General features: G+C 47.2%; 1 protein-coding gene across 1 annotated transcript in view; it reads left to right on the top strand.

Moving 5' to 3' along the window:
* Window positions 1-19,167, top strand: part of htr2aa (5-hydroxytryptamine (serotonin) receptor 2A, genome duplicate a) — a 34,124-nt gene extending 14,957 nt beyond the window's left edge. The window contains exons 2-3 of the mRNA XM_070914993.1: window positions 5,752-5,952; window positions 18,305-19,167. Coding sequence (XP_070771094.1) covers window positions 5,752-5,952; window positions 18,305-19,167 — 1,064 coding nt within the window. The remainder of the gene's footprint in view (window positions 1-5,751; window positions 5,953-18,304) is intronic.
* The last annotated feature ends 1,696 nt before the right edge of the window (window positions 19,168-20,863 follow it).

The raw sequence follows: 20,863 nt of genomic DNA, 5'->3' as shown, positions 1-20,863 counted from the left end.
TTTATGATCGACACGTATTTCAAACGAGCCGTCTATACCCCATAATTATGGGCCTGTCTCCGAGCTGCCTTTCACGGCACACAGTCGGAGAAACAAGTGGTTGCTAAGCAGCACACAGGCGGCTCCTCTCAGGGTCTCGGCTGAGGTCGTTTTGATGGTGATCCAGGACAGCGTTGGACCTCAGCTGTCCTCGTGGACGGGCTCAGGCAGTGGGTTTGTATCTCTGGGTCGGCCCCCTGGACAAGAGAATAAGACATTTTCACCTCAAAGCATAGATAACACAGGCTGCCCGGACTCTACAAAGAACTGGATGGCGGATTCAGATCATTTCCTGCGGGTCAGTGCTGACAAAGCAGAAGTTCATAGTTCCAGTCTTGTCCCCCATATAATGGATGGTCCAGGGTCTCGTACCTCTTCTGTGAAATCCTCCATATGAAGTCTAGGCGTCACCATGGACCAGGTTCTGACTCCTTCCAGCTGAGTGATGATTCACCCTTTTATCTTGTCCCACCTGGTCCAAAATTCTGCTGCAGAGATTTAGAACCAGGCCCCTCCTGAAGGTCTCGCCTGACACAGATCTTGACGTCTGCATACTTTCCATCAAATTCAGACTCCGATCCAAGGTTGTCGCGGCCACTCGCAGAGCTCTGCGGTGGTCAGTCATCTGGTCTACAGATCAGGGACCTACCGCAGCCCCACATCACCAGCAGGTCTCTGAAGTCCTGATCCGGGTTCATTGGTTGTTCCTCGATCCAGGATTTCAAACTAAAGGGCACTGAGCTAAACTTTGGGACTCTTGAGACCTGCAGATTTCTCCTGGTCTCTGCTCTTGAAAGCTTTCGATATGAATAAAGTCGGCATCGGATCGGTTGGTCTCTTTTATTATAAATGAAGAAAATAAATATAGTAGTGAACCGTATGACGTCTATGTCTTTTTTTTTTATAAGGATCGCTTTCATCCTGTCGGCGTGTGTGTGTGTGTGTGTGTGTGTTGGCTTCATCTTCTGACATCTGGCAGAGCTTCTGACGCAGTAAAGAAGTCCGATTTGAGGAGACGGAGCATCGAGCTGAACCAGGTCTGGTTGGACAGTTTGGGAACCTAATGTGTTGTGGCTCAGGTGTGTGTGTGTGTGTTAACGCGACTCACTGAGTATGTAGATGATATGTTGTGTGTGTGTGTGTCTTCATCTTTGCTCCTTCTCCTCCTCCTCCTCCTCCCTGCCCTCATGGGAACTCACTTTCCCGCTCTCCATCTCCACTCACTCTTCTCCTATCAATTATTTCCAGATTTCTTCTTCGCACACGTGGTCCGCGAACGAGGAGACCGTGTTCCCTTCGCTGTTGCGATGCAGCCAAGACAATATTCAGTTCCCTGTTCTTCTTAATCAGGACTCAGGATCCTCGTCTGATCAGAGACCCCCCCCCCCCCCCGCCCCTCTGAGAGTCTCTCTGTCTTAACTTCTCAGAGAAAAATCAGAAACGGCTTCACTTAACGTCAGAAAACTGAATCTGTTTTCACATTTTGAAGAGTTTGTTATATCACAACTCTGAGATTTTCTTACTCCAGCACATCTCAGAGGGAAACATTGTACTTTTTGCTACATTTATCTGATAACTTCAGAGACTTTGAGGATTCAGATTGATAAAAAATTTATCTATCTATCTATCTATATTAGCCCCAGTGGGAAACGAATGTAATGCATTATAAAAACTATGAATGAAAATACAATAATGATATTACAATAGAGAGATGACTAAGAGTGAATTTGCAGTAATGATGTCAACAGGAAACATGTTTAGTTTCTGCAGAGCTGTCGAGCATCGTTTAGCGTCCTGAATTCAAACGAGTGGAAACACGTCCAGCGGGCTCTGTGACGGCTCCAAAGTCCAGGCACAGATGGGGGTGGGGGGGGGTGATGAAGGGGTGTCGAGCTACCTTTTCTATCTTCAGTTTCAGTTTCATGAGATCCGTTTGTCACTGAAATTTCCTTCCGCGTGTAACGTTGAATAATGTGGGAGAGCAAAATCTACAGTGTTGTAATAATTATCTTTGGTTTCTCATTTTTAATATATCTTCGCTGGCGGTTTTTAATCTCGTAGAACACAGCGGCGGTCGAACTCTCGGTGACATCAGTTCAACAACAGATGGAACGCGCTCCAGTGAAATTCACTGGAACAATGAGACAATGAGATGGAAAACAAACACAACAGAAAGTGCACAAAAGCCCGGGCCACAGAGACGTGTTTCTGTTTAGCCGGGAGCTAAAAGTACAAAGGCGCTCCCAGTCCAGTCTGTCGTGGGGCCCTCGGGGCTCCTGAAGACCTCCGGTGTGACAGAAAGTGCAGGTTACGTCACCTGAAAGCCTCCACCGTGGTTACCAGTCACCCAGAGTGAACCTCCTCGGCCGATCGAAGGTCGCTGCTCTTCTGATGTGTCCCCCCGTGGACACATCAAAACCTGAAGAAGACGAGCCAACGCTTACACAACGAAAACGCCAGAATCCTCCAGGGGCATCCTGGAGAGGCTTTAGTCGGCGCAGGCTTTCGTCGAGACGGGCGGCTCAAGTTTCAGCACTAAAGATGACTGTGTTTCATGAAAGTGTTCAAAATGCAGTGCTTTGCGTCTTATCTATGCTATCTGTCTATCCCGAAGACAGATTGTAACCTGGTGCTGAAAGAATTAGCAGGTGAATTCAGTCAGTCGATCAGCTGCTCTCCTCAGTTTTTACATCGTAAACTGAATCTCTGAGGTTGAAACCGGTGGATGGACACTTACGAGACTTGCGATCGCCACTTTTTGCATTCATACGTTTACATTTTACAGATTAAACTGGATTCATTGCTTCTTCTTTTTTTTTTTTTGCAAATAAAAGAATGAGATGACAGATGCAAGCAGCCAGAACGATATTCGTCTGCGGGATGTCTGGACTCTGCTGATCAGGGGTCCTCCTGGGCGCCTTCCTTTAGAGGCTTTCCCAGGCACGTCCAGCTGGTAGGAGACCCCGGGGCACGCTGGAGGGATTATACGTCTTATCTGACCTGGATCCCCCGGGAGGAGCTGGAAAACACTGCTGAGCAGAGGGACGTCTGGACTACCTTGTTTATCCTGGCAGAAAAGAGGAGGGTGGGAAATAAAATCATTTTCCATTCCTTCAACATTGCCGGATCAAATTTCTGTTTTCTTTTTTTTTTCTTTTCTTTTTTTCTGCCAAATTTCGCACAATTGTCGGAAAGAATATTTCGCTGAAACAAAGTTCTTGAACGCCACGAAGTCTTGTCGGTGTATCGGAGCAAAAACTCCATCGTGTTGAATTTAAATGACGATATTTCTGAACCTGGGCTGGCTGTCGGAGCTGATCAACGGTATTGTCAAACAGAACACATGGTCCAGTCCTGGCGGGGGTGTGCGCGCCTCTCTGTTGTTTCTACTTCGAGTTTAGTTTTGCAACCTCTTCAGATTCAGCTTTTCTCAGTGAACTGATTGTTTGGTCAATAAAAACCTCCGAAACTGGTGAAACACACCATCGCCTCGGTCTTCACACTGAGGGAGGCTGGAGGCGGTACACTTTGTGATTTTTGCTCGACAAATTATTCGAAATGAGTCTCGGAGAATTGTTGCTGATAACGATACAACGCTGATCTCCACCAGAGCTGAAAGCTACGCGACCTCGGAGTCCTGATCAGGGAGTTTGGTTCTCTGCACATTTCGACACATTTGTTGCCATCAACATGATTCTGTGTGCATTTTTAATTTGATCGTTTTGTACAATAACTTTTAAGTGTTGAAACTACAGCTAGTCTGGGACCGTGGGGGTTGTAGACGGTCTGCAGTTCGAAGGAGCGTCTCAAAGAGGTTTGCCTGACTCGACCCGAGTGCAGGAGGTGCAGGGGGACACAAAGGGACACCGAATGGGTCTGAAGAGGAGAGACCAGGAGAGATTCACAGTCCCACTGACCGTCAGAGGAGGACCATGAAATGAAAAGCGGTGAGGATGGAAAAAGAAAAACTCAGAAGCGAGGAGGAGGAGGAGGAGGAGGAGAGAGTCTGGCGGTGACCATGGTGACACCGAGCGGCATGGATGAGTCACCTCCTCCCAAATAACAAAGGCCTCGATCGGGTTGTCCCTCACCTGTCGCGCGGAGGGACTCAGGAGGAGGAGGGTGCGTGTCAATGCTTCATCCTCACCCTGAATGCGGTGAAGACGCCGCTGATGATGTGGCTCTGATCCCTTCAGCTCGTCGTGGGGGTGTGTTCCCCCTTGAGTTTTGAATGCCTTTGTTGATCTTTGTTGATCTTCAGGGTGTTGGCGGTGCCAGATGTCAAGTCAAACGTTAAAGAGAAGGGAATGGTAGCGCGTTACCATGGGAACAAAGTGTGTGCGGCGCTGAGCCTGACGGGCTGAGTCTGAGAGCAGAGAGGACGAACCCCGCGGTGGCTTTGTGTCTCCTGCCCGCGCGCTGACGCGTAGAATCGTGGCCGTGCGCCGTTAAGACTTTATCTTCATCCGTCTCTTCTTCTGTGGTGGTTAATGCCGTGCGTCTGGAGAGAAAGGGCTTCTATAAATAAAAGCCTGCCTCACCTTCGTGGACACAACATGTGACCATTCGCATTCTTTTTCGAAATACTCTACAATGTCGTTTCTCATCCGCAGCTGAGTGCTTTCACGACCAATTAACAGAACTATATTTAGCGATGCTGCTGCTGCTGCTGCTGCTGCTGCTGTGTGTGTGTGTGTGTGTGATATGTGAAGCGAACATGCGTGTGCACCTGCAGCTCAGACGGTGGATGTATCTGGAGCGTGTGTTTCTCGGTCCGATGAGACCTTTCAAAAGCCTTTCGGCCACGTTCCATCTGTGTGACTCATTCCATTCGTCTCTGTCAGTCCATGAAAACCCGCGACCAGCTAATGCTTTTTTATTACAGACTGCAGTTTCCATTAAACAAACACAGTCGGAGACACAAAAAAAAACAAATGATGTTGTTTGCTATTCATAAAGAGACCAGCTGTGAGACGGGGAAATAAACGACAGGTCTGGCCTGTCGCGAATGGACCCGGAGGAGCAAACGTGGACTCATGAGGGCCGACGGGGCCACTCGCTGACTGAACCTGATGTGTTTATTCATCCTCTCACAGAGAAATAACTATATACACCATAATAATAATGATGAGTATTATCATAACTTACGTTTTGTTTCTTCTGAGGGGACTCGGGTCTCTATTGGGGAGATGAAATATCACTAAGACGGTTTTAAGATGTGATAAAGGTTGAAACACACTTTTCAAACACGCCTTGATGCTTGTGATGCTCTCTTTACTCACGCCGGTAACATGACAGCGCGTCGCATTCAGGGGCCCCAGGCGAAATCCGCTGCCCATCGACACAACGAGGCGGCGCCGTTAAAAGATTATTCTGCCGCTTCCCGCTCGGGTTCCTGTGTGCACATAAAAAAAAAAATGCACATAGAAACAGGTGGACGGAAACACGCTTCCTGCCTCGCACACAAACACGCGCCTCACCACATCATGCAGTCTGTGATAATGGCGGGTTAGGGTTAGGCCACAGATCCTACCGGATTATAACGGCACAAAGAGGCCGGCGAAGGGTTGAACTCCTTTCCCTCTTGAAAAGGTTGTTGAAAGGTTTTGTGGGGGAAATGTGAGAAACCAATGTCAGTGAAGGTATCCTAGAATGCAGGTATTGATCAGAACCAGGATATACTGACGGTATTCCTCTTCACCTTTCCATCAGATTATGGGTGGCCGCTGCCCTCGGACCTTTGTCCCATCTGGATCTACCTGGACGTCCTGTTCTCCACGGCGTCCATCATGCACCTCTGCGCCATCTCGCTGGATCGATACATCGGCATACGAAACCCGATCCACCACAGCCGCTTCAACTCCCACACCAAGGCCCGCATCAAGATCATGGCGGTGTGGACGATTTCAGTGGGTAAGAACACGCACACGGAAAGCCCCCCCCCCCCCCCCCTCCACCACCAGCTATTTGCATGTTGAGACGGAGGACCTGTTTGTTCCTGTCGTGTTGTGCTTACACTCAGTCTAACATTCAAACATGGGGTGCTGGTCTTTATGGCTGCTTAAGCTGTTACTTAATAGAAGGTTATGTGCGAGGAAGTGGGTGGAGGGGGGGGGTCGTATCATGTTTGAGGAATAGAGAATTGGATACTCACAGCATCACATTTTCTTTCTGAATAGCGCTATGAAAGAGAAGCATACAGTTGTATGAATGGAAATACCTCAAATTTCTACTTAAGACCTGGGTAAATGTACTTTTGTTCCCGAAATAACAAAAAAACGCAGCCGGCCGAGGGCTTCAGTCAGTGTGTTAGCGTGCTAACACTTGCTATTGATGAATGTCTGTCTCATTTCCCGGCGATCCATCGATGGCGCAATAGTTCCTCAATAGCTGTTGGGGTACTCCCGTCCTCGGAGAAACAGCGGTGAGCTGGGAGGTTCTATTTGGTTTGAAGGTTGAGGCGGTTGCATCACATCAAAGTGCTCCGACACGATATGAACCCAGTCCGTCCTTGTCCGTCGTAAGCGCTCCTCTTTGTAAGTGGACCTCGCAGATGGACGGGAGCTATTCGGCGGCGCTTTGGCGCAATAAATGGCATAAATTCCAGCCCTTTTGAGTGGAATCTTACCGTGGCTCGATTTATTGCCGAGTAGATCTGAATTCTAGATGGAGTGAATTCTGGGCGAGAGAGCGAACCTGCTAACCGTGAGAGCAGGAGGCCGGTCAGCTGTGACGCTTAAGACTCCATATAGTTTTTATGGAGGCGAGCGAACAATCAGGTCCTGATAATTGGCTTCTGCCTGCCTGGCTGGTATCCAGCTGCTCAGGTCATTGGACCCAGATGAGCAGGAAATGTGATGATGGGAACAGCCGACGGAGGCCCGCAGCCGCGGGCAGCGATGATGGAGGCGGGAGGGACGAGCTGAGTGCAAACAGGGAGGAAGATGAAGAACGCTGTGACAATCGTGTGTTCCATTTTCGGCTGATAACGTTTCCGCTATCGCTTGATTGAACTTGAATCATCCCAAAACCTCTCTCCGCTGTCCTGTTTTCTCATTATTAATCGACATGTTGTCACGCTGAGCTGATTAAGATGAGAAATGGTGGGAAAGAGTGGAAAGATGGTATCATATTAATGGACGGCAGAGACATTCCGGCTCGACGTTCCATTAACTCGGTTATCCTGATTTCGGAAGATAAGAGGGAAGAAAAGCAGCTGTTTGTTCAGGAGAGTGACGCAAAAAGTGATTCATGAAGACAAATGGACACCTTAAAAAATGGAATGTCACTTCTTTATGGTCGGATTGCTGAACGGACACAAGGGCCCGAGAGGCCTGAGGGGCCTGAGGGACCAGGGGACCCCCTGGACCCTGTGTTTGATGTGACTTCAGTCACTTTCCGACAAGAAATGATAACAGAGCTCAGTTCTTTGACTGGATTTGTTTGGCAGATTCGTCATATTAAAAGACTCAAGCAAACAAAACAATCATGATGAGGACATCCTCACTTTTAAATGTTTTCACTTGCATTTGACTTAGTAAAGCAGTTTAAATCAGAGCAGCAGAATCGCTGGGAACCTGCATCTGAGGCTGTGTCTGGTGGTTTCCTGGAGGGTTTTATGTAATGTGCTGTAGTATTTGGGTCAGTGTGGATCTGCTGTGGCAGGAAGCTTTGGACAGGAGTCAGACAGCCTCCACAAAATCCTAAAGGACCACGAAGAGACGCAAAACCACTACAAGACAACCTACAGCAGCAACCGAACCCTAACGCCGCGTCCCAGTGAAGCACAAATGAAACAAACCAGATGTGATGTGTTCATTTTGTGCAGAGCCTTGCCAGCTGTTTCCCTCCGTTTTCCAGTCTTTATGCTATGCTAAGCTAAGCTAACCGTCTCCTTGCTGGTAGCCTCATATGTACTGTACAGATGGCAGAGTGGTATCAGTCTTGTCATCCGTAAGAAAGTGAATAAGAGCGTCAATGTACTGAAATTCTGCATGAAGGGAGTCATAAAGTAGGACTCTCCTTTTTAAGGATTCAGTCTGATGATACACGTTAGCCATAAAAAACGGCTAGTTGTGGTTTCATGGGGGTTATGTTTCGGACTATTTCTTGGCTGGGATCAGTAACTTCCTGGAGCCTCCGCTGGTTGCAGGAAGTTGCTGTACGGGGGGGGGGGGGGGGGCAGGGCAGAGCAGGACAGGACGGAACAGGAAGAAAACCTTGAGTGCTTCGTGTAATGATTAGAAATGGAGGCTTGTGGACTGAGGTGTAAAGATTCATTGATAGCGATTTACACACAAACCGCAACGGTTAGATGAAAGGAGGGTTTGGGCGTGATCGATGTTTCACCATGAGCTGGAGAAACTGTCGGCCGGAGATGGTGAAACGCACCAACAACGCGACAACAGAAATAAAAGATTGGACCGTTTCACCGCACAGCGCAAGAGACTGCCGTCAGCGAATAAAACGCCACATAACGTTTAGAATAATCAGCCAACGGTGAAAGGAAGATCCACCTGAAGTCTGCCTCGCAAAGACTCCTCAGGCTTTAACTCACGAAAGAAGCCTTGATGACCCTTTAATGAAACATCCCAACCAGAAACAAGCGGCACAAAGGCATCAGCACGAGAGACGACGAATGGTCCTCTAATGGGAGACCAGCAGGACGCTGTCACGCTGTCGGTTTCTTCGGTCATTTCTAGTAAAAAAGTCAGCGGCCTGTTTACAAATGTCTGCCATTCAGATGCTCCTCATGGCCTCGCCTCTCCACGAATGACGCCCCGCTCACTTTATTTATTATATTTCCCGTGAGTGTATTTCTATGATCCGACTGTCTGGCGTCCAGCAGGACAGACAAAGAGTCCAGCAGGACGAGAACGCATTAACATGGATTTATGTAAAAGCAAATGAATGGAGGAAAAGCCTGCAGGGTAGTTCAGGAAGAAAACTCAAGGGTGCTGCACTCAAATATATATATATTTATGAACTATATATCATGGTGAGTGTATGTGTGGATATATATTAGTGCCAGAAACTGACCAAGGACCCCAGGTGGCCCCGTTCGGGACAGTCCTGGAAGGTTTCCACAGAACAGCTCAGGTGGAGAGGTCTAGTCTTCATCCTTCAGTATTTTCTCTTGTAAAATAATTTAAAAAAAAACAAATCCTGTGAGAACAGGAACGCCCCCACAAGTAGATGCGTCTTTAAGTCTGTAAAAAAAAAAAATGGTGGAAGAAACGAGTCCCTGTTACTTGTATATCTACGTGTCTCAGAGGGTCCGCAACAGAAACGGTCCCTGACCTTCCTGAGATCCCTCTGACAGCTGGGGCTTCAGTAAGAGCTGTGGCGGGGGGGGGGGTAATGTAACAATTGATATTGATACACAGCCCAGTAGTGATTATAAGGGGTCTACTGAAGTCACCATTGATAATAAGTCCAATTAATCAAGTTCAAAGACAGCAGTTCCTTACACTCAGAGGACCAGGCGGGGGGTGGGGGGTGGGTAGAACCAGAGAAGGAAAGAATAAAAAAAACAACAACAACTGAAACAAACAACCTCACCTGCAACTCCTTTTTTTTTCCATTAAACCAAATAACCCCTTCGTGCTCGATTGTTTTCGGTCAATACAGTTTGCAGAAGAACAAATTCGGAGGGAGTCGTCGGCCTGATACCTCTGAGCTCCTCCCCGCGAGGTCTGTGTCTGCGTCCTGCCGCCTCCACTTCATCAACCCCCCCCCCCCCCCCCCCTCCCCCCCCCGTCAGTCTTGCGCTGTGGCTGCTAATGACCGAGTCAGCCGGAGCTGCAGATCCCTAATGCGGCCTTCCTTCCTGGTCCAGATCCAAAGCCCCGATAGCTGCGAGTCGCTCATCATTCACGCTCATCTGCCCAACAAATGAAGGCCGTTGTTTATCTTGAGTTTGACTGGTTTACCGTTGTTGTTGTTGTTGTTGTTCGGCTCCTCTGCGGCCGGGTGCACATATAAGCTACATACTATTAACTAACAACAGCACCTTTAGTCTTGTTTTCATCTGTATGTTAGATAATAGTTAGAAAATGAGATAATATGGAAGTGCCCCCCACCTCCTAATTTTTATGACTTTTTACCTCCACGCTGCTGCTTCGTCTCCGGCAGGAAACCAGTTTAGTGTTCATGGGGCCACGAGAAATGACCCGGGAGACTCATTCATTCATGCGTGGGGTGGGGGGGGGGGGATTTGTGGTCAGCGCACAAAGAGAATCAGCGGAGAAAACTATGACTGGGATTCGTTTTAGTTTTAGTTATTCTTCATTTCTTTCGTACTGTATGTATTTTACACCACCTCGCCTCAACTGATTTGGCTCCACCAGCTGTTTATCCGCTGTTTATATTTCAATGCTGATGCTCATCTACTTACTTTACTTTTACTTCAAGTACGTTTTTGGAGTATTTCTACACTGCGGTAACGGAGTCCTGTGCACTGAGACGACCCCGACGCTGGTGGCCGTCGGGGAGGTGAGGCATCTTCTGACAACGGGCCGGCAGTGAAGCGGACGATTCGCAGACAATGCCCCTCAGAAAGCTCTCAGTGTGTTCCAGAGTAATGTTCTCTGGCTCTGTTGGGGGCTTCAGTGGAAACGTTTTGCTGAAAGGATCCACAAAAAAAAAAAAAAAAAACCAACAAAACTGAGCTAATTACAGAGCAACTCAGGTCTGTCTGACATGTTCATATAGTTCTCCCTGTTCGACTCTCCCGTCTCCAGTTTCTGGACTCTTTGCACTTTTGTTGTTGTTGTTGTTGTTGTTGCAGTTTTTAACATATACAGTGCTTAACAAATTTATTAGACCAATATTTTAGAAATCTGTCAAAAACTTGTTTCAAACTAAAAATTGTGTTGTTATTTATTAGGCAAATAACAAACTGGAACAACTAAATAGTCCTTATTCGTAATATTCTGTATGACCTCCTTTGGCCCTGATAACAGCTTGCATTCTTTGCAACCACAACACAAATGTTTCTGTTCAGGAATGCAAGTAAATAACTGTAATTTGGCATCTCAATCAAAAAATAATAATAATGTGCTTCACTATTTCTTTCTGCTTTTTTGTAAAACAGTTAAATTTGAGAATTCATGGATAACAACAATAATTATATTTTAGCATTAAAGAGATCATTGTGATTAAAGAGCTTGGCTTGCACATACTGGTGGATTAACCATCACAGAGACATCAAATATTTTGGTCATCAGCAATACTGTTCATTTAGGGCAGCGGTGGCAAACACCTTACACTGGGTGGGGGTCTAATACATTTGTTAAGCGCTGTATATGCAAATAACTGGAGGCTAAAGCTAAAAAAAAAAAGGTCGACAGGAGGAAGAGTTTAACGATGTGACGTCAGCGCGGCAGGGCAGCAGGTCCCGCCCTCAGGCTACGCTTGCGCCGCCCACGAGCCCAATGAGATTATTTCATTTCTTTTCTCTTTTTTTTTTTTTTAATCCGCACACACTTTGTCGCTCCTCGGGTTTGCTCGAGAGGAGGAGGACAGAGGAGCGCTGATGCTTCCTCGTGGGAGTGTGGCGGCTGGCGTTTAGTCAAGCTGCTAATGTTCCTGCGGTGAGTCGTGGCTACGCTCTGATCTGATTGGACGTAACATCAGGAATTACACATTGCTGCGCAGAGGAGGAGAGGGGGTGTACACGCACACACATACACACACACTGACACGCATGAATGCATGCTGATAGTGTGTGTGTGTGTGTGTGTGTGTGTGAACATCTCCGAAATTACATAATCCAGGCTGAAACTCATGCGTTTCTTCACTGCGCCTTTCTTACACACACACACACACACACACACACACACGTCCCTGCTGCACTTTATTAACTTTTCACATAATTTAAGGCGGCAAACTGGAGAAAACCATGCAGAAAGAATATGGCTGTTTTCATCTTTTTTATTTTTTATTTCTTCCCATTTTTGATGAAATTCAAATCCAGGTTTTACAATTCAAGTGGAACCAAAACAGCGTTATTTGTATCACAATGAGGAATTCTCGATGGCCTTTTCACGCGACATAGACAAATGCGTGTGTGGTCAAGGGTGTCTGGGAGCTGCCGTGATGTGCGTTTGTGCGACACATCATGACAACGAATCACCATGGAGGTACTCAACATCATGCGACACGGTGATACATACAATGAGACCATAAACTGCTGCCCGCCGAGCTAGTTCAAGCTAGGTAGATAGCATGTGGAGCTCATTTTGGTCGCTGTCGGGAGGGTGCAGCGTGCCTTTCAGTGGTGGTTAGCGCAGCGCCATTGCCTCACAGAAAGAAGGCCACTGTGTTGCTTTAAGCTAATGCTAGCATGCTTAGCACATTCAGTGTTGATCATCATCACCATTTTAGTTTAGCATGCTAACATTTGCTTGATTAGCAGTAAACACAGAGTGTAATGAATGTCTTTGGATCATTCAGTATTGGACGCATCAACATGTTGGCCTGATGATGGCGCTAGATGAAGAGTCAGAGGATCACCAGAGTTATTACAGTTCATCCTGGGGGGGGGGGGCATGGAGGTCTGAACCACATCCAACAGTAGGACAGAGGGGCCGGCCTTCAGCATCAGTCCACACTTTGGGTTTAATATAGGGGAGAGACGAGGTTTCATTTTGGACGTTCCCTCCTCGTCGCCGAGACACGCGAAGACGGAAATGAAATCAAAGAGGAAGAAGGTGATGGAAGCGGCGGATGAGAGGGGAAGTGAACAAGAGGAACAGGACAGATGACGCTCCCAGAGAGCGACAGTGATGAACTCTGTGTCCGCGTGCGACAACTGCACGAGCACAGGGCTCCGTCTGTCCGCAGGACCAACGCGAGTGTAAACCCTGCCGTGAACTTCCCAGCGTCGCGCAACAACAAATACTGATTCACTGGAGTGGAAACGTCTCTTGACACGAGCCCACATTCATTACAAACCATTTCCTGCGAGGCTTGTTTTCACTTTTCCGCTCGGCGAAGACGTCTGCGTCACCCGGTGAAGAATCACTTAGTAATTTCCACTTCCTGCCGAATAGATTGAACCTGAGTCTATCTGGGAAAACGGAAGAAACACACAAACTGCGGGGACAAACACAAGAACCTAACGGCACATCGGCCTGTTCAAACACACGTTTTCCTTTCATTATTCAGCTTTTCAGTGCTCAACATTTAGGTTATTTAGATTGGAAAAAATATGATGACGTTTTAGTGTTTTTACGTCTTGGCTGAGGTGGAGGAAAACAAAATCTGACAAAGTGCAATGGAAACAGAATAAATGCTGCCGTACACACACACACACACACACACACACACACACACGCTCTGACTCACACAGACAGATGGTTTAATATTCTAAGACTGGAAACACGTTTGATTCATATTAATATGTCATTTCAATCTGCCTGGACTGCACCCAGTATCTCAACATGTGTTCCAGTGTAGTATATTGTAAGTGTAATTTTGAGGCGCTGTGCTTGAATACTCCCATTTTCTGCTACTTTCTGCACCTCATCTCCGAGGGAAATATTGCACTTTGTGCGTCACGTTTATCTGACAGCTGCAGTTACAGGTTGCATTTCAGATTTCGCTTTAAAAACACGGAGTAATCCAACAAAATACAATTCACGTTTAAAAATGAAAACTGTTCGAAATGATCCGATGTTTCACTCCAGAATTCGAGACGCGTGTGTGTGTGTCAGAACGTTGTTTTTCCTTCTTTCCTCTCGCATTAATCATCTCGCGACCCCCTTCAAGATTTATCTGGTGACCCTCTGGAGGGGCCCGACCCCTAGGTTGGGAGCCGCCGGACTAAACTCGCTAGCTGCATACAAATGACTGACACTCGTGTCTGGCAGTACAGTTTGCAGGGTTTTGGATCTGGGTCTGGGAACGTTTTTTTTCTTGAAGTAAAAATCCTTCATTCGCTCAGCTTCGGTATTTGTCAAAGTTCCTCAGACTTCAACTTCGGCGAGCTCAGGAGGAAGCCGGCACTTTGTGACGCCTGATTTGGAGGGACTGTACGAAATAACTGGACAGAGGGAACGTGTATATGTCAGAATATGGTCTATATCATTGTGCTTCCCACAGTAAAAATAATAAAAGTGGTGCAGCAGAAAATAGAAATGCTATTTAAACCTATATGATGACGAAATCCTACTTTATCTTATATCTTATCTTACCTGATACTTTGTGACACACACATGTTGTATTTGCATCGTTGCTGCTTTCATATCTTCAGTCTTTGACCAATTCTAGCCTTTTTAGAAAATATTAATAAAAATAATTACTGCAGCCCCGAGTCTGCTGTACATAGCCCCCCCCCCCGGTAACATTTACCAGTCAGGCAGAGCAGCCTGTACGTGCTGCCAGTAACTGATGAGGAAACTCTCTTTAGTCAGAGAATCAACCTGCAACTATAAAAGTGTGTGTGTGTGTCACCATAACTCACGGCTGTAGTAATACAAACATGAGCGCAGGGAATGAATCACAGCATAGCGGCAGGTACGAGCCGCCAGTAGTTTTGCGTGACTTCACAGTTTCTTGGCCCCAGGACCGGATCTTCCAGCTGAATCACTGCTTCCACCCTCCGTCACTCCGTCCTCACTGACGGATCTCCTCCGTCCGAGTCGTTTCACTGCGGCCCTTCAGGCCTCAGCGGCCGGAGACAGACAGACAGACAGACAGACAGACATGTGAGAGTTGCAGATGAATCACGGCAGCAGAGAGCAGGTTGCTGAATTATGATTTTCATCCACGTAATGAGGCTTTAGTTGCAAAATGCAGTCTCCTAAAAATCACGTTTATATACTGCCCCCTCCCCCCCCTTCACAGACGAGGGGTCGATCGTCTGAAATCAGTTTTCAGGCTGCGGCGTCGCTGAGATCCCGACACACGGAAAGCCCCCGTCTCCTCTCTCTCCTCTTCATCTCCTTTGCGTCTAAAGCGTCTCCCTCCTCCTCTGTTTTCCCTCGCTTGATCCCCCCTTTTATCTACTCTCCCACTTGTGTCAAGTCCCCCCCCCCCCGTCTTTGATTTCATGTATTTAGAGCAGAGAGTTGCCATCAGGGAGGGAAAGGGAAGAAGACCAAAAGCTGACAAACACTGGCTTCCGATTTCTGGATTCTGTGCAAGCGTGGGGGTGATGGATGCTCGGTGGGGGGGGCGGGGGGGCTTATCTGAAGAACACAGTGAAACCTGGAGCTCATATCCACAATGTCGCCTCGACAAATAACATTTGATCGGCTGGGCGTGAAACAGACAGAGAATAGCATTATTTGCCTCAAACTGCCGTCTCTTTGTGTATGACTGAATAATGTGGCCTGCTTTTTTTTAAAAACCCTCATATTCGCAGATCCACGTTCATGTTAGCCTGAATATTAGCGCCGTGGAGTTTAACGTGAATTGAATTCGTTTAAGCGCAGCAGGTGTGTGAGAGTGTTTCTGAAAAGATCACCTGTCAATCAAACAGTGTGGGCGGGACTGTGACTGGTAATTTAAAAATGTTTACGACTTTTTTTTTTTTTTTTTTTTTGCCGATGAGAGGATCGATACCACTCTCGCATCTCCTGCGCTTAACATGAAGACAGTTAGCTTAGCTTAGCATAAAGCCTAAAAACAATGGGGAAACAGCTAGCCTCGCATCCTCTCAAAGGTAAGAGGAGATGAGGTAATCCTTTATTGATCCCTCAGCGGGGAAATTTGCATCGTTCCAGCAGCGTACAGGAGTAGTAAATAAGAACAATAAAGACTGTTAAGGAAAAAAAAAAAGCTACTAAAACAAAAACAACAAAAAAAACAACAACTGTAGTTTACAAATTTACAAATTCACAGAAAGAAAGAAAGAAAGGTAAAGGGATTATACTGTATCGCACATAGAGAAGTGTGGGTATTGCACCATTGTTACATTCAGAAATATGTGGATTATCCATTCCGGTGTGTGTGTGGTCTACTGGGAGCAGGTCTACTGGGAGCAGTTCTCTGTATTCCCAATTGCAGAGTCATCAGAGAACTTCTGCAGGTAGCTGTTGGCTGAGTTGTGTGTGAAGTCTGCAGGCTCTGGAGAAATCCTTTTCCAGGTGAGTGAGTGATCTGTGGAGGAGGTAGATGACAGCGTCATCAATGCCAGGTTGGTAGGCGAACTGTAGCTGGTCCATAGATGGGCTCACATGGGGGGGCGGAGGTGGAAAAGGACCAGCCTCTCCACAGGGTCTTCATCAGATGCGATGTCAGTGCCACCGGCCTGTAGCCGTTGAAGTCCTTGGGGAGCTGGGTCTGGTCTTTGGCACTGGTACCACGCGGGATGTTTTCCACAGCTGTGGTACTCTCTCCAGCCTCAGGCTCAGCTGGTCTGCACAGGACTGGAGGAGCCTTGAGCTGACGTCGTCGGGACCCGCAGCCTTCCACGCCTTGATCCTCCTGAGTTTATCCCTCACCTGGTTTGTCGTGAGGGACAGATTGGAGCAGGGGGGGCTGTATGCTGGGGGTCGGGGGGGGATGGGGCATTGGGCAGGAAGTGCAGGGGATGTGGAGGATGGGGGGCGATTCATTTGTCTTTAGGGTCAATGTAAAGTGTTTGGTTCTCTGTTGATTTCTAGCAGCTGCTCAGTGTTTTCTGCTCGTTGAGAGGGGATAATTGATTCATCATTTATTCTATGAAAATAGCGAATCAATCAATCATCGCCATCATTTGACTAATCATTTCTTAAGGATAAATCAACAAATCAACAGAAATAAACTGAAAACATTTTTAGGGGACACATTTCATCACCACCGGGGGGGGGTTCAGACCTGGACTGCGCTGTTGAGAAAACAACATAGATGTGGAAATGTAGGTATGCAGAGGACAACAACACGAGTTGAAATGCTGTAGTGACCGCGGGAAATACAGTCAGACCTCAGAGGAGAGGCTGTTGACAGGGAGAAGTGGAAGCAAAATGGCACTTTCCTCCCACACACCGTGACAGACAAATAGGGGGGGGGGGGGGGGGGGCGGGGGGGGAGAGAGTTTTAGCACCAGACTTAATGGAAAATTTGACACATTTAAAAGTGAATGGGTGGTGTCAAATAGCAGTGCCATTCTGTTTGATTGACTGTGCCCGCGCTGCCTGCTGTTACCTGCTGGAAACCACTGGAAGAAATACACACCAGGAGAACAAGAATTTAAATGCTTGGTAGAGTTTATGTTGAGAAAAGCTTCTTTTTTTTTCTTCTCACCAATGAATGAAAAGATCATTTAAAAAAAAAAAGGTGTAATTTTGTAGGTCCAGGACTGTTAACATTCGTGTTTCCCAGAGGATGAATCCTGAAGACTCTGATAAGCCTTTGCCTTCGCATTTATGGGTTTGACTGAAACATCTCGGCAATTATCAATTATTCAAATCAGAGCGGTTTACATTTGTTGCATGCAGTTGATTTTGCTGCATTATTTAAGCTGTGGTTGATTCTTTTCTGCAGGCTTTGGGAACGAACAGGATTCATGCTGAGACACAAACGTTTTAAGCAGGAGAAGCAGGAGAGGAGGTTTTGAAGCCGTCTCCTCCCTCACGCAGTTAGTCCCCGTATTTGCAGCAAACGAGTGTTGTTTGTTTTAATGCCTTTCCTGTGAAACTCTCAGCAATCCGTGGACTGGGCCTCCACTGGATTTTTGGTCTGTTTACACTGTTGAAGGCAGCGAATCCATCAGTGTCCCCCTTTTTTTTTTTTTCCCTTGAAAGTACCATGAACAAATTGTCAGTGGGGGCCCACAGCTTAGCGTTGCCCCATGGCAGTTTACTCCAGCCACGCTTAACAACATTTTGTTGATAATACGTACGTACTTGTACTGTTACTTTAAACTAAAGGATCTGAGTCCCTCCACCAACCCAACACGTCCTCATACCTAAAACAACAGAAGAGGCCATTTGTCAATGAATCCAAAAAACGCCGTATGCGACCGTCGGAGAGTACCAGCGACAGGCGTCCGTCATCATGGTAACAGTAATAAACGTGTGTTCAGGATTGGGCACAAAAACTGCTTAGTTGGGTGTACACGTAAATGTGGTTCTTAATAAGCTGCTTGCACAGACGACCTATAGTGTAATAGAGTATTTTTGGAGGGCAGTCTGGCTCAACCAGTTTTCTTCTCACCAACTGGCTCCAATCTCTCTCTCTCACACAAACAACCGCAGAGATTTACCTGAGTCACAGAGGTTATTCTGGGTTTGTAATTTTCATCTCACCTCTCTGCTTGTTTCCTTCCTCTCTGCAGGGATCTCCATGCCCATTCCCGTGCTGGGACTCCGAGACCACTCCAAGGTCTTCAAAGATGGCAGCTGCCTGCTGACAGATAACAACTTCGTGCTGGTCGGCTCCTTCGTGGCCTTCTTCGTGCCCCTCACCATCATGGTCGTCACCTACTTCCTGACCATCAACGCCCTGCAGAACGAAGCCACCCTCTGCTTGGACCAGCTGGTCCCGCGGCCCAAATGGAGCACGACGTTCACGTTGAGCTTCCTACCGCAAACCTCACTGTCCTCTGAGAAACTCTTCAGACGCTCGATAAGCCGCGAGGCGGGGGGCAGAGGAAGCAGCGGCGGCCTGGGAGGCGCCCGCGGGAGCGTCTCCGGCTCGCTGTTCGGACGCCGCACCATGCAGTCCATCAGCAACGAGCAGAAGGCATCTAAGGTCCTAGGGGTGGTGTTTTTCCTCTTTGTGGTCATGTGGTGCCCGTTTTTCATCACCAACGTGCTGGTGGTGGTGTGTGATCCGGCGGTTTGTGACGCAGGTCTCATGGGAGGCCTGCTGAACGTTTTCGTCTGGGTGGGATACTTGTCCTCCGCAGTCAATCCGTTAGTCTACACACTGTTTAACAAAACTTACCGAGCAGCGTTCCTGCGCTACGTTCGCTGCCAGTACCAGCCGGAGAAGAAGCCTCTTCAGCTCATACTGGTGAACACCATCCCGCCGCTGGCGTACAGCTCCACCCAGCTGCCCCTGAGCGACGTCGGGAAGTTACGAAACGGAGCGACGCACTCTAGCGGTGAAGTGAAGGACTTCTCTTTACCTGGGCAGGAAACAGAGAAGTGCAGGCCGGACAAAAGTCATGGAGACAAGGACGAGAGCTGTGTGTGAACGAGACTGATTAAAAAATAAAATAAAAACCCTGTTTCATGGTCGGCCCTGTGCAATTCACAGATTAGATACAACTTTGAACTTCTGTGGTCACGTCATACTTGGGAGTGAAGGGTTCCAGGGTTCAAGTGCCAAAGACAAAGTGCCTCCCAGTTAGGATTTTAGAAATACTGAGTTCCCCAACCTCTCAAGAAAGTTGAAAATATAGTGAACACGCGTTGCAAAGACTCATTCAGGTCCTGATCTATGCCTCATCAACAGGGTCTGGATCACCTGAATCAAGTCTGTGATGTTTCTTATTACAGAAACACCTTTTGATAAACATTCACCCAACAACAAAAAAATGAACCGAATCAGCGCTTGTTTCACGGATGAAAATCCCTAAAAGTCTCTCTGGTCTCAGAGCCTTCTCCACACTGCCAGCAAATGAAATGAAACATATCATTTTATTTTTCAGTTAGACTGGAAGATATTGATGGACTCAATGTATTTAAAAAAAAAAAAAATAGATTGAAGAGCAAGTGAGACGGCTGAGAAAGAAGGGACAGTCAATGATGTGAGACACTCTTGGCCACGACAAAAAGGGACATAATTGACCCGTTTTGCAAGACAAAAGGGCAAACAAATTCATAGATTCTTCACATAATTTCATTTTTCACGGATGCTCAGCTGCAGTGACCTCAGCCGCCCCTTCATATCGCCGTCTCCCTGCCGTCAGTCCGACGGCCTCTACCTCCCATCGTACCTTTTGGGTGGATCAGCAGGGATTAGACTGGATTTCCTGCCACCTTATCAGATGTTGGTGTCGGGGCAGGGAGATCCAGGATGAGCGTGACGCACCGGGACTCCAGACTCTTGCAGAGGTCAGACAAGGCTGCCGAAAAAGGGAAGGAAAGCTGCTGCTCCTGTGTTTTCTGTTGGAAATAACAAGAAGAACAAACATGACGTCTGAAAGCAGGCGCTCCTGAGATAACGACGTTACAGAGAGGCAGCATCAATAAATCTATATTTGTATTTTGTGCAGATATATGTGAATAAATGTATATGATTGTTGAGGTTAAAAAAAATGCTGTTATTTACAAAGTGAGAGGACGATTATTGTTATTGAAGATTGTAAAAGGAGAAAACATTGGCAGGAAATGAAGAGGATTTAACTGCAGATGTGTTCACTGTAAAAGTCACACTTTTCATTGCGTCCCTGCCAGACTACCGGTGCCCGGATGGTCTCGTTTAAATATCATTTTGAAATGTGCTAAATCTGCTGTGTAAGACCGAAGAGAGGGTCACCTGGATGAAGCCAGTGGATGACAATCACGGGGCGATCAGACAAGAGCCGTAGACTAAAACTCGAGGCTTGACGTGGACTTGGACCTCAAAAAGACTTCCGGTGGTTCAAGCTGAACGCTAACGACGTCCAATGGCGAATAAAACACAGAGCTGCAGACAGGCCACTCGTCATATCTGCATAACATTTTAAAGGCGCCCCGTGGAGAAACAAACTACCAAACAAAAACAAAGCTACGTTTGTTGACGTTTGTTCACGTTGCTGCCTCCAAGTGTCAGTCAGCGGGACAACAGGAAACCGGCGACTCCCGCGTGCGCGTCCTCGTGCATGATACAAACAAAACAGGGACCCACTCTTAAAAAACGAAAACACATTGCTACCAGAGCGACGCTGATGGTGAAGAGCTTCCAC

Source organism: Enoplosus armatus, chromosome 11 (genome assembly GCF_043641665.1).
Source record: "Enoplosus armatus isolate fEnoArm2 chromosome 11, fEnoArm2.hap1, whole genome shotgun sequence".
Classification (NCBI taxonomy): Eukaryota; Metazoa; Chordata; class Actinopteri; order Centrarchiformes; family Enoplosidae; genus Enoplosus; species Enoplosus armatus.
This window is presented reverse-complemented; position numbering and strand designations above follow the sequence as displayed.